Raw genomic sequence first — 20,071 nt, forward strand, 5'->3', positions numbered from 1 at the left:
TTCTGGACAATGTTAAAACAGTGCTGTGCCTTCAGATCCAGAGCTGTTTACAATGGAGATAAACAGGGGGTCAGTGCAGTGAGCTGGAAGTATAAGAATACTTACTTTACAGTTGGCCTAGGACTAAATGCATGTCTACTCAGAAATAATAGTAGAGTAAAGTCATAATAGTACTTCACAGTTCACAACCTTATAGTTGTAAAACTTTTCTTTTTTTTTTACTTTAATAGAGAACCATGTATGGCTCTTAATTGTTTATGTCTTTATTTTAATTATTGAAGACAAAACGTCATAATTACACCCCCTTCAATAATACTATTAGTATTATTATAAACAAAGCATCACAGGTAGGTTTGCCTACAGCAGCTGCTCCACTTAGGAACAGTGATGCTGTATTCTTCCGCCTGCCTCTCTTAACGATCTATATTTCTTTAGCGGAAGGATCTATTAATTTTCCTCACAGTAAAACAGCGGAAAAACACTCCATCTGCTCCGCGATGTTGGCCCCAAAAAGATCACAACTTTGGCACAGGTACGCAGTAACAGCTTACATTATCAGTGTGGAACTAGTGGCTTCTTTATACAATGTTTTGTGATATTCCTTATTTCGGAAAAGAATAAATGTAACAGGTGATGCTCTCCATCACCTGTCGGGGCGTGTTAACCTCCTGTGAACTAGATTAGCTTACCGCTATAAAGAGGTGACTGCCTGCAACCACAGCACCGTCTCTGCTCCTATTGTTTACTTTATTGTGTTTATTAGGTTTTGACAAATGTAATGGAAAGCGAAATACAGATTTCTGAAAAGGAATCATCGCCTCAGCCCTGGAGAAGTTGCAAGTTGGTAATTGACCCGGCACTGACAATAGGATTATACAAAGTGTACCGATTTGACGGAGAGCGATTTAGCATACCCGTAAGTGCAGTAATATTTGTTTATTTCACAATTTATCAATAACAAATCATGTAAAAATATGTGACTGTATTGTAAAAGCACTGTTTTTCTGAACAGGTTGATGACTTGGGTCTGTTCCCTGTAGAAGATGTTAGAGATCCTCGCATATGTCGCCTATGGAGCCGAAGTCATAAGATCAAACTTTTGCGTCCCAAATTTAAAGTAATTAAATATGATATTGTGTAAATATTTTCCCTACAAATGACAGCTTTTTTAATAACATTGTTACTACATATGAATGGCCTTTTAGGTTGATGAATACTATGTGGGTCCAATTCCTCCCAAAGAAGTAACTTTTGCCAGGCTGAATGACAATGTGAAGGAGGCATTGCTTTCAAACATGTGTGAAAAATATGGACAAGTGGAGGAAGTGGAAGTCTTCTATAACCCCAAGAATAAAAAGCACTTAGGAGTTGCTAAAGTTGTGTTTGAGACTGTGAAGGCTGCAAAAGATGCTGTTGAACACCTGAATGAGACGTCAGTGATGGGAAACATTATACATGTGGAAATTGACCCTAAAGGTAAGACAACTATACAGTTCTAATTGATGAAAACTATAGTGTTGTTGTAAATTAATAATTTAGATTTGTATTTTTAGGTGAGCAGCGGGCACGTTACATTCAACTCCTTATCCATGGCCTCTATACACCTTGGACACTACCAGTGGGAAGCAGTGAACAAGGTCTTCAGAGTCTCATTGACAACTTGTTGGTAATATGTTGTGTTTTTAAGAATTAAATGTTTATATTGAAGTTGTACTATTATTGACTTTTCTGTACATCATTATTTTGCAGCACAGTGGCAGTGGGGCACGCAGGGGGAGCGTGTCCAGTCCCTCCAGTGTTAGCTCTCCACTCTCTCAGGATACAGGGTACTCCAGTGTGTGGCTGGACACGCCCTGCAGCTTTGGGGTCACACCTCGATCTTTTGGAACTCCCCGAACTCCATGTTTACCTTTAACCCCACTTTCACAGGATTCATGTTACTCTAGTCTGCAGGCAACTCCAGTTCTTCAGGGGGATTCTACTTCTAACATTCATAAAAACATGAGACATGAACTACATGGAAAGCTCACACATTTTCACAGAGGCCTCAGAGAAACTGCACATTTTAGACGTTGGCCATCACTGGTTCAACTTAAACTACTTGCTCAAAGAGAAAAACGGTCTGACCACAATAGTGGTGTGTCTATGAGTAAAACTTTGAGCTGCGACTCTCTAAACATCCTTAACCTCAATATTACAGACAACAGAGCAACATCAGTGCCCTCTGTGGAAGATAATGCCGGCATAATAAATTCACCTTCTACGGCAGTATATTCCCCCCGCCCCCAACAGTGGAGTTTGGATTCCCGCATTGAAAGTTTGTTGACAAGCAATCAGCTCACAGGCCCGTTGTTGTTTGACGAGAAATCCTCAGAAGGAGATCACTTATGTGAGAGTCCAGTGTCTCCGTGTGCTGCTCGTGACTCTTCAGATGAAGCATTTGGTTCTCTAGATCTGCTCCATGACCTTGAGGATATCAGCGGGAAATCTTTTACTGAGAGTGAAGAGGATGAAACAGCTCAAGCGGTTTCTTTTCTCATGAAGAACTCACTGTCCCCACATCCTTGTGACGCCACACATTTCAACAGAAACAAAGAGGATGTAGCAGCCCCATCAGCATCAGTATCTACAAAAGAATCCACCTCGATGCTATTACCTTGCTCAGGCAGCTTCCAGCAATCTCCTGTGTCTAAACCTTCTGCTCCACCTTTTCCTCCTCCTCCTTTCTTTTCCCCCTCTCTTCCTCCAATCCCCCCTCGTCTTCCCAATGGGACAATCCCCATTCCTCCTCCAGGCTGGATCCTACCCTCAGTTCGCCCCACCATCTTGGTACCCCCTCCAAGCATCCCTCCACCTGTTCTTCCACCACGCCACATGCCTCCACCCCCCAGTTTTTTGGGACCCCCTCCACGACTGATGCTGCCTCCTCCTGTCCCACCACCTCCACAAATAAACTCGCTTCCACTCACTTTAGACAAGGGGGCAGCCATTAGGCCCATCAATGCTCCCATACCATTTTGTAGACCTTGGCCTCTACAATTTCCCAGATTCAACCCCTTTATACCCCCTCCACACCACTCACTTATCAAAGAAAACCTCCATAGGATCACTGTGGAAAAAGTCATAGAAGTTGTTATGAATGAACTCAAATCCATCATAAAGAAGGACATTACACGCAGAATGATAGAGGGATTTGCCTTTAAAGCCTTTGAAGACTGGTGGAACAGCCAAGAGGAAAAAGCAAAGGTTACTACTGGTACCACTTTCTCTTAAACCTTAAAATTCAAAAATTTCTAATGGTTTGTGTGCAACTCCTCAGGTACAGACATCTCCAGTAAAAAACCTCCTAGCAAGTTCAGAAGACAGGAATAAACTATTACATTCTTTAAGTAATATAAATGGGCAGGTCAAAAAAAAACCACTTCCCTCTTTTAAGGTAAAACAATCACAAATTTACTCATGAACAACATTGTTTTGCCAAATATTTTGCATGCAAATAATATCAATGTCATTCAGGTAAAAAGGAAATGTGATAATGATTCTTCTGTAATTGAAGATAGAGAAAATGTGACAGAAAATTCTAGTAAGTGCATTTTTGTAAAAGAAAATTACAACTTGAATGTTGTTTAAATAACACTGAGTGGGATTTTAGATGTGAATGGAGAAGACACACAGCAGACAACATCTCAGAAAGGCAGACGGAGACATGCACGACCTCATGTCCTGGACAGTGATGAAGAAGATGATGTCAAAGAGGAAAGTGTTAAAGATGCTAAAACAAATGATCATGACAAAGATGTGTCTCACAAAATCACGACAAATGTGCCATTCGAGGAGAACATTCAGAATTTGGTAATGATGCAACAATTTGCACTTTGTGTTTATTTTCGAATCAACAGTATTTTCAAGAAATATATGTTTGTGCACTCTGGATGTAATATTCAGTGTTTATTTTATTTGATATTTTAGAGTGAGGAAAAAGTCAAAGACATCTGTGTGAGTCCTGACAGGGAAAGGACTGAGAACAACATTGATGTAACTTTTCAAACATCAGCAGAGGTGATATCCTCCGATCTTGGTGAGTTATTAGGAAATAGCTATGTTTGTTATAAAGCATTTAGTCTGCTTACATTCAGATCTATATTTTTAGGCAAAATATAAACTTTTATATGAATTTATCATTATGATTTCTTTGAGTTTTCATGTTGTTAAATACATGTCTTATTTTATGTCTAACTTATTGGCCTCTTATCAAAGACACATTTTCAGATAGCAGCAATTCAGAGGTGAGTGAGTCCTCTTCAGACTTTGACTCGTCCGACAGCTTTGATTCTGAATCCGACCTGAGTACTGAAGACATGGAGGAGGACAAAAGAACGGATGAGTGTATTGTGATCTCCTCTGATGAAGATGAAGAAGATGAAGAGTCTATGGAGCTTGAAAGTCCCCATACGCCTCCAACTCCACACACCCCACAGACGCCTAAGGCAGTGCTGGACTTGGATCTGCCAGACTGGTTAGAGCCTTTTCAAGCACATGGAGTATATAATGATGACAATGAGGAAATTTTCTGTCCACAAGATACACATGATACAGCTGTTATGTTGGACCTGCAAATGGCCAAATCCATGGAAATTCCATTACCATCTCCTTTACCAATCATAGGTAAATTGTTCCCTTCTATTCTTACTTCTACAGTCATCAACTAACTTTATTTAATGTGATGTTCAAATAAGTACTAAGACTAGGTATACATAATTAATCATTTTGAACTAATGGCTTTAAAACATTTTCTATGAAGTATAGTTGTCTTCTACATTTGTTAAACCAAAGAAAATAATTTTTAAGTGTATTTATTTGACCTTTGACCTAATTATGGCAGCAAAAATAGAAAATCTGGTGTTAACATTGCTAATTTGTATATATGTTTGTGTTGCAGAGCCACATCCTGATGTAGAGATGTTAAGTCCTGAATGGACTGACAATTCTCCTGAAGACATGAGACCACCAACTCCTACTGGATATTTGGCAGATAGTGACCCTGACCTTTTGAGAAGTAAGCCCACATCCCCTGCTGAGGAGGAGGTGGAATGCCCAAGGACTCCAGGCCGGGGAATACTGTCCGAACTTGGGAGCGATGAGTCAGACATTAGCGATAGCCATGTCCTTTTTCCATGTACTTGTGCTTCGGCTCCACCTGAAGTGCAAGTGCCACATTCATTGTATCAGGATGTCCCAGTAATTCCAGGTGCAGAGGAAAGATATGGGTTTTCTCGATACTCCTCTATCAACGCTCCGGCAACTCCAGGGAGAGATATGTTAGATGGTAGTTCGCCAGTAACCAGTCCTCATTGTCTATGCAGTAACACATACATGCAAGTACCCAAGACTCCAGGAAGAGACATGATTTTACCAAGAAGGTCCATACTGCATCAGAGAAAGACACAGATCACAAACACAATGTTTGCTGGTTGCTCTCCCTACCCCCTATCACCTTCCTCCAGTCTTTCTGAATATTGGTCCGATTCAGCAGAGGACTTTAGCAGCTGTTGCAGGCGAAAAGTGAGACCAAAACCCTTACAGGGACTTGAAAATGTGCTGGGACTTTTGGATGGCAAGAATTGCAAAGGATTAAAAAGGTCCTTGCTACACCAAAAGCAAAAGGAGTTGAAAAAGAGAAAGAAGAGAGTCCAGCAGTGGCAGAAGTCTTTAAGGAGATTCACTGGTGTTAGGCCGGTTTCAGTGGGGGCTCACAGGTGTCGCACACACTGTGAGGAGAGGAGGATCCTTCATAGTGTTTGGAAAGAGGGGCTAGATGAAGAAGATGCAAAGCTGCTCAGATGCACTTATGAAAGGCTTCAAGAACAAGATAATGGCCTCGGGTGGCTCAGTGAGACACTTTGGATTCCTCATCCCTATATCCTTTACATGTCTCAACTTAAGATGGCTTGTTTTTTGAATAATAATAATTTCAGCTGTGGTTTAGACATCCTTAACTGTCGTTTACCAACCAAAGTTCTCCCAGAGGCCTTAGATGGCTATAGGTCCCAGTGCTTGTACCATAGGACCGGCTCTGCCCGAAGTGAAGGCTACTACAAAATCAGCAAGAGAGAGAAAATGAATTATCTCAATTTAAAACCAGCAAGTCCATCAAGTAGCACACAGGTAATGCACAATTTTATTGGAATGTTATGGTTTGTTACATTATTTCTTTTGAAAATAAGAAAATAATTTTTTAAGACTTTTTTTTTTTTTTTTTGGCAGGGTGCCTGTGTCCATGTTCCATTGCCCACACTGCTGCGGGCCACTTCAGACTTTAGGTTTGAGCAACGACGTCTGTTGTCAAACTTCAACGCTGACAGTGACCTGGTCACGTTCAACCAGCTCAAGGTGATTTATCTAATGCATAGGGCCAAAAAAACATTTATATTTGTGTCAGTGTGTAATTTTTATCTTCTAACCCTAGTTTCGAAAGAAAAGGATTCGTTTCAGTCGCAGTCTCATCCATGAATGGGGCCTGTTTGCTATGGAGCCTATAGCAGCAGATGAAATGGTGATTGAGTATGTAGGCGAGGTTATCAGACAGGTAATGCATTCAGTAAAACATAATACTAATACAACAGAACACTACAGTACACTCCAGCTAATACCCTAATCCTACTGACAGCCTGCTGTAGATAGCTGGGTTTTGCGTGATGAGTTGATGATCTAAAGCCCATTGAGACCTCTGGTTGTTCTGGGTAGTTTCCAGGCACTCATTGGAGTAAACACTAAATATGTCTTGTCTTCCCCCTCAGGTGATTGCTGACATGCGGGAGCAGCAATATGAAGAGGAGGGGATTGGAAGCAGCTATTTATTTCGAGTGGATCAGGACACCATTATAGATGCAACTAAATGTGGAAATTTGGCCAGATTTATCAACCACAGTTGCAATGTAAGTGTATTGATACAGTGATAATTCATATTTATTTATTGTGTGCTAATGCATTTCCTTATTCTCCAGCCAAACTGCTATGCAAAGATCATTACAGTGGATTCCCAGAAGAAGATTGTCATTTACTCTAGACAACAAATCAACATAAATGAAGAGATTACATATGACTACAAATTCCCAATTGAGGAGACTAAAATACCTTGTTTATGTGGAGCAGACACATGCAAAGGATCACTGAACTGAATACCAAAATACTGTTTGTAACCAGACTGCAAAGTAACTTCCCCAAGAAACTTGTGTTAATGCTAAGAATAAAGGGTACATTTTATACAAAAGTATATTTTAATAGTAAGCATCAATATTGAGTTTGATGACTAAATATTAAATCCACAAATTCAATAATGACCAACAGCACTGAATTTAAAAAACAGCAACGATGTAAGAAAAAATACCACATTTGTTACAGACCTTAAATTGTATAAAATGTTAAAGTTTTCATTTGGAAAGCATAATCACTGCTTGAGTCAGGCATTTACATTTATATATTGATAAAATAAACTTATGATACTAAGTGACTGATAGTATGTAAATGGTTTATAAGCAATACAAATGCATACAATGTTTCTCAAAAAGGAAAGTAATAAACATGTTTGTTTAAATAAAATATTGCAGATCTCTTGTATCTCTGTAAGTCGATGTTACCGCCTTGATCCAGAGAAATATTAACATTGTCTGCCTATTTAAAAGTGAATATAGGTTACTCCTTGTGTTTTTGCTGTTACATTCCTTTTGTTACTCCATTGGGGGTCAGAACTGTCAGATTTCCTCTGGCATGCTGGTCTGCCTCAATTGCTTCAAAGAGAGACTTGAAGTTTCCAGCTCCGAATCCCTAATAAGATGTAAATAAAATAAGCACTATTATTATTATAAATATACACTGATATAGACTATTGTAATAAATTCAGAAAGGAGCAGTATGCTGCAAATGAAGTGTTACACCCACCTGGTGGTTGTGTCTCTGAATAACCTCTAGGAACACAGTGGGACGGTCCTGAACTGGTTTTGTAAAGATCTGAAGCAGGTAACCATTGTCATCATAGTCCACCAAAATCCTCAGCTTCTGTAAATGATATGCAATCCTGTGAGATTCATCAATTGGTCAATACTGAACGTGAATGCAATAGCAGTAATGTGTAAGGGCCATAGTCAAACCTGCAGAACATCCAAATCTTCCTGGATTTTGACTTTGGAAAACTTTAATTTCTCCTTGAGCTGTTCATAGTATGTGTCTGGGACAGACATGAATTCCATCCCACGCTCCTTCAGATTTTGAATCTGCATAAATATATGAATTTATTATCCTCATTTCCAGTTAGCATTGGTTTAAAGTTTGGTGTATAACTTACAGCAGTGATGATATCTGATGTGTTCATGGCTATGTGCTGTACACCTGGGCCCCCATAGTACTCCACATATTCCTAGGAAATAAACAATCTCATCTATTGCCTTAGGAGCATTGCTGTGTGATAATTATGTTCTTTGATACAAAATATTTAAAAGATATCGTGCCTGGATTTGAGACTTCCTCTTTCCCATGGCAGGCTCATTGATGGGCATTTTGACAGTCTCTTCATGGTTTGCTACAACAATAGAACGTAGGGCACTAAACTGAGTCTGAAGCTGCTTGTCATCCACAGACCAGAATCGATGAAAGAGAAGGTTCCTTCGATACCTGTCAATATACAATATAATTTCACTAGAAAATAAAAATTACTAAATTTTACAATAATTGTTAATATTTAAAAAAAATCAAGTACAGGCTGGACACATACCCCTTCTTCCTTCAAACCAGGCTATCATGTGATATCACGCATCAGTTAATATATTTGAGATGTATGTTTGTCATGTCATGTATAACTTCAAAAACAATACCCCCAATGTTAGGTCTCAAAATAAGGACACTATACTTTTAGTATCAACAATCTAGTATGGGTGGGAATACCAGTTGGTACATTGACATTAATTGTTTTGGATGATTTATTATTTCACCCATCACATAAAAATCCACAGCCTCTGTTACACCCTGCGAGTATCTCTGGGCCAATCAGCTCACTCATTTAGAGATCTGGCTTTCCTCCCCTTCACATGCTGAGATGATGGTGTTGAAACCAGATCCAGATGTGGGAGTCACCAGAGGCGTGCTAAAAAAAACTGCTAAGTCACGGTGATGCCTAAGTTACGCCAAAAAGAGAGTTATGCAATATGCGGACACACTTTTAAACAACCTCCTGACCTCAGCCTTGACCAATGACATGACAGAGATATAGAGAAAACAGCAGTTTCTTTGTGCTCACAGTAAAATATGTCTCACCATTCAACCACAGGGACCATCTCGTCATCAGGCTGATTCCCCACAACATGATCGATAAACTTCAATTTACCATCAGGCCTGGAAGTAGAATTAGATATATTTTACACTTTGTCACAGCAACTCACAAGATTTTAGTTAGTTTTGTTATATTAATTTAAAAAGCAACCTATGCATTACTTACAACTTGGTTAACAAAGGATCCTTGAATAGAGGTTCTTGAAACCCGGGCAGAAATAAACCACTATACCCCATCCTCTCCACAAATGTATGTGTGGTGTCTCCATACTGAAGCGTCAAGCAGGAGACATGTTATCATATTTAGTCTTATTATTGTTTTTGTGATATGCATATTAGCTTATAGCATAATATCTTACCGTTTGAAGCACCGCCAGTTTTACTTTACCAAATTTATCCTCCAAGATATAAGGCTCCTTTACAACCACTGCACCTCGTTCACGTGCTTTCTGTGTTCAAGAAAATAGTTGAATTTTTAAACCCAGTTCAACAAACCCAAAATTAAACAAATATTAAAAATATTAATATGAATATTAGTGAATCTGTCATACCTGCACCAGGAAGTCACAATCCTCCACAGTGAATGCAATGTCCTTCACACCATCGCCATGCTTCACCAAATGGTCTCCCATCTCTGAAAAATGTTGAAATAATGTATGTAACTCACATTTTAGTAAATATAAGATTAGTACATGTTAGCATTAAGAATTAAGGCACTGTCAAAATACATTAAACTTCTGAACAATAATTGTGAAACTAGATAAACTATACAGTAAATTCATATATTCTATACACACACACGCACAATTGTACTGAATTGTATTGTACTCTTTGAGTGTCATACTGTACCTTTGTTTCCAGGATTAAGGGCCGATGAGAAGACATAAATGATCTGTGGGACACATTATGTAACATGTTTAATTTCATATAAAACTATCATCATCATTTGTAACTTAAGTTTCACTCAGTGTTTTTGTTTTACCTTTCCTTGTTTGACCACATGGGACACTACGTCACGACTGCCAGTCTCTAAACCCTGGTAGGCCAAAGGCTCAAAGCCCAGTTTATTACAATAAAATGATGCAGCCTGACAAAAGAGACATAACGTTTGAATAAGATCAGTGAAAAAACACTATACATTAGCACCATCTGTTGGTGATTTAATGGTATAGCAGTTTGTATTCTATGTGAATATCACAAAAGGATGCCTCCCCTCTAGAGAGCCAATAGCAAGGCTTAGTTTATGGATACCACTAAAATCTTGTGACATAATTCAGTAAATATTTTTATCTTACCTGTTTGGCATTTCCAACCCAAAATGTTAGGTGATCGAAGCAGAGAAACCTGCCTTGTTCATGCTAAAAATATAGAAAGGCTTATCAGACCACAATTACAAGTTAACAAAATGAATCAGTAACAGCTGTATTACAATACTTTCTTTTTAAAATAAAGTTATGAAATTTGTTTGTTGCTTAATACATACCTTCTCACCTTTGTCTGTGTATGTGGTCTGTAATCAGAAAATAGAGATGTTGAACAAATTAAAGTTTTTGCAACTTTTAAACTAATACAGTATAATACCAATCCTATTTAGAAAACAAAATAATTTATTTTACTAACCATTCTGTTGCTCGGTCACACTTCTTGACAGTGCGGGAAAACCTTTAGCATAAACGCAGGATTTTAAAAGCTGCTCTTATGGCTTTCCACGCCTCCTGCCCAGTGACGAGGAGAGGAGGGAAGGGGGGTCAAAAAGATGCTTATTTGGACAATGATGGATTGCATGTGGATAATCATAATGAACTCACTTTCAGCACTGCAATAATAGAAACTGTCAAGAATAATTGCTAGAGGAGTTACATGCACTGCAAAATCATTTCTTTTTTTTCTATTCTATTAGGCATTTGGATAGGGAGTTGTAAATGATGTAGACAATAAAAAGTCTGAATAGTCAATAAATATATACATGTAATAGTTAGGTAAAGATAAATGTTCCTTCTAAATGACACTTTTCAAACATGGCTCAAATCTGTTTATTTCCAGCAGGTTTAGTATGGCAGAGTATATTCTAGAAAAAGATGGAGTCCATATGTTAGTGTTTAGTGGCAAGAGGTGGCTCGCTGGAGCAGATCTCCCATTGGTCAGTTTGGTACTAAAGCACCCTCCTCCCTGAGCACCCTCCTCCACATGCTCTGCAAATCACATTGATGATTGCTGCTTACTACAATGAGAGATCATAAAAATCAAATTGCCATCACAAAAGCATACCAGTCTGCCTTTACAGTTTTAACAAATATTGGCTTGTTTTAGATTTAGGTCTATTACTGTATACTGACAAAAATCTATTCAAAATTGAATCAAAAGTCTATTGCTTAGACATTAATCAGATTAGAGTCATATTACTACCAGAAATAACTAAACTAACCAACAAGGTTGATGTATTTAATAATCCTGCATTGACATTCTGCTTAGATTTTCTTTGTATATGATGAAGCGAGTAACTAAATTGCTCTAAATTCGAGTAATAGACAAGTACATGGCAGTAGAGACTAAAGAGATCCCAGTGCAGTTTCCCAAAAGACTTTTGTTTTTCAGACAGCTCTCAAAGGACTTTATGTTGTTATGAGCCACCACTTCACTCTTTCAATTCAGGCAACACAAATGCTGGATTCAACATGCAGATATTCTACCTAAAAGTTAATTTCAATGATGTACATTTACAATAAGTGAATCAAAGTATAAATGCAAAATGCATAAATTTTAAAGGGGAAAATTCAGATAGATATTTTTGCAACTGCTTGAAAATACATTAGATATTACTCACAAAAAATTAGCTGGAAATGAAATGAATACATTCAGTGCTTATGTGCTTCATCTATTTACAAATGTACTACATAGTGTAATATTCTGAAAACTTAAAAACTGAGCTGGAAAATGGGCAGTACCTGTTCATAAAATGTTAATATTCTACCCAATCAAATGTAAGTTTTTAATAGGTTATAAATATACAATCTCTTTTGAGTAAAGCAGTTGTGTTCTGTGAATTGTTTTGCTGCATTACCCCATACTATATCCGTTGTGTATTCAATCTCTCAGGGGACTGACTCTAGACTCTGTTGGGCTCGTTTCACTCCATGGTATCTCACACTATACCGGTGCTACAGACAGCCTCAACAAAAACTCCAGGAATGAGCGACTTATCATCAACTGAACTGCAAATCTTGCTCAACGGAGAAAAACATGAATCACTCCCGGACGAAGCACCAAGCAAGGGTCAGACAGAGGAGTATGCACCCTCTGCCAGCCTACAAGGGGAAGACAAGGAGGCGAATGACAAAGAGACCCAAGTCAAGATGCAGTCTATTTTGCAGCAGGTACGTAAACAAATCAGATCACAGGGCTGTGTGAGGACCCCAAAAAGCAGCATACTAGCACTAGTCCAAAAGGTTTGGGAGAAAGAAGTGGAGACTATACAAGTAAATGGGGATACAGAGAATGATAACAGTGAAGATGAGAGACAAAAGGACATGGGGAATCAAAAAGAGGAAGAAGACCCCTGCTCTGTTTTTGAGGAGAAGCTTGAGACTAGTAAAAAGGCACTGACAGCGGAGTTTGAAGTTCAGATATTGCAGCTGCGTAATGAAATGCAGGCTTACACTGACCAAGCTATAAAGAAGCTGGAGGAAAAGATGTTGAGTAAAGATGTGATCACATGTCCAAAGGAACAACCAAAACTAGGTCCAGATAAGAAGCATCCCTCTTCAGCAGCTCCTCCTCCAATGGCTCTGAGAGGGAGAGTTCTGACCCGGACCATGACCACTATCATCCCCAAAACATGCACCCCCGTGATCATGGGCCCACGAGCCAAATCTGAAACCCTGGCCTCCTCAAAAGCCCGACTGGGGCGAGACAACACACTCACGTCAACCATAGCAAAAACTTATCAGAGCCGCAGGCCTCTTCCTCCTGCAGGACCACGGCAGCCGAAAAGACCAGCCCAGGCCAAAACTACAACAGGAAACTGATAACTGTTGTTTGGCTAAGATGGACATGTCATATTGATAAGCAAAGCATTTTCTAGTAGTACTCTTTGTAAAACAATAGCAAGCTTATATAGCAAAGCAGAGGAAAATGTCTCTGTAATCCACTCTGTTCAATATGATGGCTTTTGTATTGCATAAGAATATCCTACTATAATAAACAAAAAAGTTTATTTGAAGTTGTAAGTAATTACTTCACCAGCAGGTGGAGCCAGATTATTATCATACAACCATCATATGTTTCACTTGAGGATGACGTTAATTGGAAAATATATTTGGGATTATTCAGATCACAATAATAATACAATACATATACTACAAATAGTTCACATTTACTTTATAGGAAATTTTTATTTTACAAAGATGGTCAGACACTTGGTGAATCGTAATTAATAATAATAGGTGTCAGTTGTGAATAATTGTGAAATCATGAATGGATATTGTCTACTTTCACAAAAATAAAAAATACCTTGTATAGTGCACATTTTACTATGGGTGGGCTCGCTACTTCATAGATTTAACTGCTATAGCTTGGCCTGGTAGTGTCAAATGTTTGTGGGTTTGTGTTGATTTTAATGTAAAACACTTTGGTCACATTGAGTGTTGTAAAGGACTCTATCAATAAAGTTTGATTGATTGATAGCCTGGAATATTCCAATGCAAAGAACATCTAACATCATCAGTCTACATAAGGTGTTGTGTACCCTATATTTAAACAATTTTAGTATTTTTGCCTAGCTGTGCACTACTGCTCCCCAGTGGACAAACAGAGAAAATGTTAAAGTAAGAGTCCTGTGGATCAGAAGGCTTACAGTTTGTTTTTTGTTATTTGCTAGTAAATAAAATATAATAATGTTAAATTGACCTGTTTTTGTCCTTATAGCTTATACTTCATGTTACAAAATATGCTGTTATTATACACATGTAGGGCCTAGTCTTAATATAAACATTACACTGTATATGCCTATATGCCGCCTACATTAAACTACAATTAGGTGGCATGAAGAGTTGACAGTTAGGATAGTATTTTGCTCAGTTGGTCAACTGGATCATATTGGCTTAGGGTGAGGGCTAATGAGAAAATCAGGTTTGGCATGTGATACATACAAAGTGCAGACCTGGGCACCTGAAAATCCAGCAGCTGAACTGGCACAGGGGCAAGCACTGACAGGAGAGGCATTTAGCCCAGTAGCAGCCACTGACCAGCGCATCTCGAGTCAGTGCCTCCACAATGGACTGGATAGAGAAGGGCGTGAAGAGGCTCTTTGTGTCCAAATGGTGATGGGGCCTGAGCGAGTGTATCCGGAGAGGAGAGTCCAGCACATTCAGGTCTGGCCAAACCGAGCTGTCCACGGAAGCAGCATCTCCCGCCTAACGATCACCAACACACACTTATTAACATGCACTGCAAGGCATGTTAGATTTTACCTACCTAACATCAGTTCAAATGAACTCTATGTTGTCATTGGAATCACTCGCTGAACATAGACGATAACCTATAACTGAACAAATGTGACAATATGTGACATTAGTCTAACTCTAGTTATAAGGAGAATTTATCACTTTTTTTTCCTAGTGTGTTTTTAATATATTATACACATTCTTCTTCATGGCTAGTGAAGAAGAATGTTCTACAACAGTTCTACAACTGAAATGAAATACTGCTATAGGATATTCATAGATTTAACTAACATTAGCTAATTTAAGGTGCTGTTATATACAGTTGCTAAAAATCTCACCCAACTGTGTTTTCTGCTGCTGTCCTAGGTGTAGACCACCTGAACTATAACGAATAACAATGGTGGGGTGATGGGCAGAAGTGGGGAGAAAAGGGAAGCCTATTTGAAACTCCACTTTTCCTAATCACTCCTTAAATGTGCCAAAAGATAACACCATTACCATGAAAATGCTGATCTCATGTAAATGTGTAAATGCTTTTGTAAGGCTTGGGCACTGAGAAGCCACTTCCAGGTAAAACCAGACAGTGGACTGAGACAGGTCTGACTCTTGTGTATTGGACTGCTGTGTAGTTACGAGGTGGGCCATGATTAGACCTGTACTACCCCATTATCAGAGTCCTAAGGGATAAGATTTAGAGATTTTGTTGTTTCCCATGACCTAAAATGTCATTTATTGCAATATGGACAGACTTATTTAATGAAAGCTTTGAGAGTTGGAAAATGTGGAAGTAAACGGCTATTTTTTATTTGGATTATTTAACTACTATTGTGTACCATCATGTATCAGTGCATGCTATTCAAAAATATAGGTTTAGAGTTTAGAGAATTGGTTAAAGGGAAAGAGAAAATATACCATTGTTCTCCTATTTTAAACAGGATGCCATTGGACCTGTTTTTGTTATCAAACAATTTTTGCATTGTTATTAAACTATCATCAATATTGTGGCTTTCAATGAACAAAATGCTAAATAATGATCTACTTTCTTGTGGTATAGTTTAATTCTAAATACAGAAAATATAATATGTCTTCTTAAAATTTCACAGACAGTTATAATTTGCTAGAAAGCAAAGTGTCCTATACAACAATAGACATGGCCCATATGGAGAGCAGGTTTCTGTTGATATTCAGAAAATGATCTTCACTTCCATCTTGTTTTTTAGTGTGTAGTGTGTAGATCCTGAGGAGGTCTGCTGTCTAGACAAGTGATGGGATCATAGTCAGGTCGTCTTAGACTCTTTATGTTATTAACTGTACGGAATGGGGCCTAATCCTTCTGACAGTTTCTCATCTCAAAGCTGTCGATCCCTCTCTGCTTACGGCACTTACTGTAAGACCCCTCTTAAACAGTATGTAAACATTCAGGAGCTCATAAATCAATAAGGAAATGGAAAATAGCTATTACTTGACAAGTTCCATGCAATAGTATTGAATGAATTATACAGAGAGGGCGGCAGACTTCTGTATGTTTTGTTTTTCAGTACCAAATTTTTTACTATAATTCCTATTAAGCCAGAGTATAATAAAAACATGCTTTCAATACGCATGCTAACATAAACAAAACTACTAAAACTAATGCAACGGATTGTTTGTTATTTAAAGTAGTATTATAGATGCCTCTCAAGATATCAAACAAGAGTGACAGGAGTTCAAAAAAACACAATGGTCCGTTAACTCTATGCACGTGAATAACTGCAGTTACAAATGGAGAAACAACATCCACCACTGTCACAAAGGTGACAAAAGACAATGAAGAGAACACACAACATAAACTGTAGTACTGCCACACACATCCACGGTCAGCAGCCACCCACACACAGACAAAACACTCACAGGGGGCCAAATGCTGCCCACACTTGACAACAAGTGTCTTTTCCTGTTTTGTTTTGGCTTTTTTTTCATGTCCATCAAGCCTCCATGTTAAACTCTCTATATTAGATTAACATTATTAAACCCCCACAGTTTAAAACTGAAGTGCTGACAGGTAAGTTTACTACCCATCTGCTGTTGACAATCAGACAGTGTACTAGCAATATCTTCAATATGTGCCAAAAAATGCTTGTAAATGGCACAACAGAAATGGACGGTCAGCGTCAGTAAGAAGTATAAACTTATATGCATGCCCCCCCCCAAAAAAAATAAAATAAATAAATTTTAAAAAAAAAATTTGACATCCATTTTTTACATATTTTACAAATTCCCACCTCACCTCTACAGGGTAACTTAACCCAAGTGAATTATTTTCACAAAGGTATGAAAACAGTATACTGAATTATAAAGATGTGAGTAATGATAGGTTAAAACATGAACTGAAGTCACAATATTAATATAGTAACTTGATCTGAGCCTCCACAGTCCACTAGGTATCAAAATGTATTTCTTTTTCTTAAAAAGTGCATCCACCTCTATGTCTTCCTTTTGAAATTATCATATCATTAAATTCCAGAACTTGAATGCTACCTTCTCAGACAGACAAAGCTCTGAACCAAAACTGATAAGTGATGCTCTGGTTTTACCAGCTTCAGGTTTCATTCCTGTGTAAATGCTACAAATGGGTGAATTGTCCTAGTATATCTATACTTTCCCTAACAGCTTTGTGATGATGGTGATTATAGTTGCGAGCTTGGTGCGGGTATGGTGTAGACTGTAGAGGGCTGCATGTAAACAGAGATCTGACGCATTCCCCAGCCTGTCATCGCTAACCCTGCTTTCTCTGTAACTCAGGTCCACCTGTCGCTAAGCTAACACATACAGAGGCACTCTGGACTGCATTTGTTGCTCTGATGCCTGGGTGGGATGGAGAGCATAAGACCAGAGCACTTGTGTTTTGGGTCAGCTGCGCCACCTCTTTTTACCCCTATCCCATTTGAGCATGGCAGCTTACAGCGATGACAACATTGCCACCTGTGTCTACTGCTTTTATATCTGTGTCTTATTGGAACAATAGATAGTTCAAGGTACATACGTCACTTTTGGATGGTGTTTGTAATGGCTTAAAAAAGACATTATGTTTCTTTGTTTCTTTTTCTCTGATATTTAGTATTAACCAATAACATGTTAAGCATAATTCTCAATATTGTGGTAAAACCTCTTAATATTAGAAACAGTCAGGTCTATTGACTTCATGTTCAAATTGCTAAACTTATCAGCGGCTTTTCATTTACATCTTTTATTGCTGAAAAATCACGATGCATGGTTTTTAACCTTACATGTAAAAACCATAGTGGATATATGAATATGTACAAGAAAGTACAGAAAAGTGGGCAGAGAAAGGAGATAGGTGAAAACTGAAATTTTCTAATCATTCAAGCCTCAAATATAGGACAGTACAGAATCCGTACAGATTCAGTACAGTATTATATATAATAATGAGTAGGAAAGAAAAACTCAAGTTAATTTTATGTCTCCTTTAAGCAGTATTGGAGTTCCACCCAAAAAACAGTGGTGTAGTAATAGTTACTCTATGTTTCCCTGAGGAGTTGTAGGTGGCTTGAGAAGATCACTATTGGACTGAGGTGCAGGTTTCTGCAATGGATCAGATGGTGCAAACGGTAACACTGTAGTATACCAATATAAAATAAAATAAAAATATATTAGTAGATTGTACAAGTACTCTGTTATCTTTAATAACAAACAGATAAGAAAATGACAGACATGAGCGTCAGGTTAATAAACATATCTTCTTTGATTTGTATTTTTGGACTGCATGTTTAAGATCTTACAAAAAGCAAAGTTAAAGGGCAGGTGATTGTCATGGTTCATATCCTTTTAAGAATAATGTAAACCCACTCCCCTCACAAACGCACAAACAGGTCAAGCAGCCCACACACGATCAAAAACATGGCTACTGTTGTTTTGAACCATACGGCCGAGCGTGCCTACTGCGGACCCCTGGTGCTTTGGTCAGCTGGTATTCTGGGTGAGTTATTTCACAATGGACTTGTGGGCTAACAATATAAGACAAGCTGTCAGCCCAGTTTATCTCAATACCAACAACAGGCCAGGACAGTCAGGCATGCATGACTGACTGCACCCTATTCCTCCTAAACCTTTAGAAATAATGCTGTTAAAGTAAGTGCTCAATGATTTAATGTTTAGTGGGAGTTCAAATCCCTTACGGATATAAAAAACATAACATATCTGTATAAAAACTGCATAATGCATAATCATAAATGACAGCTAATGGGAGTTCAAGCCAAGATTGTTGCTTACTTATAGCTTATAGCTATGGCTGCTGAATGATATTTAAGGCCTCATTGCTCTTAAATCATTATTTTTTTCTGAGATGGCCAACACATGACAGATTATCTCTTGCACAAAAGTCATGATAAATCATAGCTTCACATTCCTGTCTCTTCACATATGGTGTTACTTTAAGTTACACAGCAGGACTAACCTCCTCTGCCTTCTCACCTCATTCTCTGCTGCCTCATTTCTCCCTAAAACCATAGACTCGTCTGCCCTGTCATCAGAAGTTTGATAAAGCATGTGTAGAGACTCCTCCCGTTTCCCTTTGGCCCACAGCCTCATGTCTCTCCCAATGCCCTAACTGCAGGCTCTTGTCAGTGTAGACAAATATTGACTTGTTTGGAGGTGCAGCTTCTGCCAGGATTAGAGCCCCACTTCCCCCACTGCCGAAGCCATCTCTAAACGGTGATTATGTCCAACAGAGCTCATTACTGTCAAATCAAAGGAAGAGTCACTCACTGGTAATAGCCCTCATCATTTTGTGACCTGTCTCAATGTAGTGTGGATACAGACCACTGCATGTTTTAATACATTAACTATCCATTTTACCCGTTCTTAAACTCTCTTAGGTGCTGGAGTTGCAGAGCGAGCAGGTAATGAATTTGAAAAGCCCAGGGCTGTGTCATCAAACAGTTACCTCAGCTGGTGAATGTCGCAAGCACCCATTGAATACACATTGGCCACTGCTTTGCATAATCCGGTTACAGTCTGGATACTGCCTGTGAATCAATAGAGATTACACATCTATTTAGTCTTAAGGGTGTTAACTAAATGCAAAGGCCCTAGAGATACCTATCACTGTCAGAATGGGACTGATGTGAAACCAGGAGGAGTTCTTTCAAAAAAGGTTATTTCCTAGAGTGTCACAATATAAAAAGTTAATTAATCACACATGAAAAAAAAAAGATTCATAGAACACAACTTTATTACAGCAGTTAGTTACAGTGAAATATACATATTTACAACAAACTGGAACCATAACAAAGTTCCTATGTCCCATTTAG

General features: G+C 38.4%; 2 protein-coding genes across 4 annotated transcripts; one reads left to right on the forward strand and one right to left on the reverse strand.

Moving 5' to 3' along the window:
* Positions 1 to 28: 28 nt before the first annotated feature.
* On the forward strand, positions 29 to 7,178 carry LOC110169801 (histone-lysine N-methyltransferase SETD1B-like). 2 transcript variants are annotated; one of them, XM_055161346.1, is made up of 17 exons: positions 29 to 532; positions 764 to 916; positions 1,013 to 1,117; positions 1,206 to 1,476; positions 1,554 to 1,666; positions 1,750 to 3,246; positions 3,320 to 3,436; positions 3,517 to 3,583; positions 3,653 to 3,852; positions 3,970 to 4,078; positions 4,258 to 4,665; positions 4,940 to 5,917; positions 6,008 to 6,165; positions 6,265 to 6,390; positions 6,467 to 6,586; positions 6,798 to 6,935; positions 7,005 to 7,178. In XM_055161346.1, exons 2-17 carry the CDS (start codon positions 779 to 781, stop codon positions 7,176 to 7,178), a joined length of 4,719 nt encoding a protein of 1,572 aa, XP_055017321.1. In that variant the 5' UTR covers positions 29 to 532; positions 764 to 778. The 2 variants fall into 2 exon arrangements, with proteins under 2 accessions (XP_055017321.1, XP_055017322.1); XM_055161347.1 differs by having other exon boundaries at positions 4,270 to 4,665.
* A 415-nt stretch (positions 7,179 to 7,593) lies between these two features.
* Positions 7,594 to 11,005, reverse strand: hpdb (4-hydroxyphenylpyruvate dioxygenase b). Of its 2 annotated transcripts, none has more exons than XR_008633196.1 (14): positions 10,942 to 11,005; positions 10,805 to 10,831; positions 10,617 to 10,679; positions 10,304 to 10,408; positions 10,171 to 10,213; positions 9,873 to 9,955; positions 9,681 to 9,770; positions 9,488 to 9,591; positions 9,307 to 9,384; positions 8,505 to 8,667; positions 8,342 to 8,413; positions 8,148 to 8,270; positions 7,939 to 8,074; positions 7,594 to 7,824 (listed from the first exon to the last, which is right to left on the reverse strand). XR_008633196.1 is itself a non-coding variant. In XM_020935498.2 (14 exons), the coding sequence occupies exons 1-14, from the start codon at positions 10,942 to 10,944 to the stop codon at positions 7,714 to 7,716; spliced, it is 1,182 nt and encodes a 393-aa protein (XP_020791157.1). In that variant the 5' UTR covers positions 10,945 to 11,004; the 3' UTR covers positions 7,594 to 7,713. The 2 variants fall into 2 exon arrangements, 1 of the variants encoding a protein (XP_020791157.1); XM_020935498.2 differs by having other exon boundaries at positions 7,939 to 8,055; positions 10,942 to 11,004.
* Between the last annotated feature and the right edge of the window lie 9,066 nt (positions 11,006 to 20,071).

This window comes from Boleophthalmus pectinirostris, unplaced genomic scaffold, assembly GCF_026225935.1.
Source record: "Boleophthalmus pectinirostris isolate CB_2022bp ecotype Guang Dong unplaced genomic scaffold, ASM2622593v1 HiC_scaffold_4, whole genome shotgun sequence".
Lineage (NCBI taxonomy): Eukaryota > Metazoa > Chordata > Actinopteri > Gobiiformes > Gobiidae > Boleophthalmus > Boleophthalmus pectinirostris.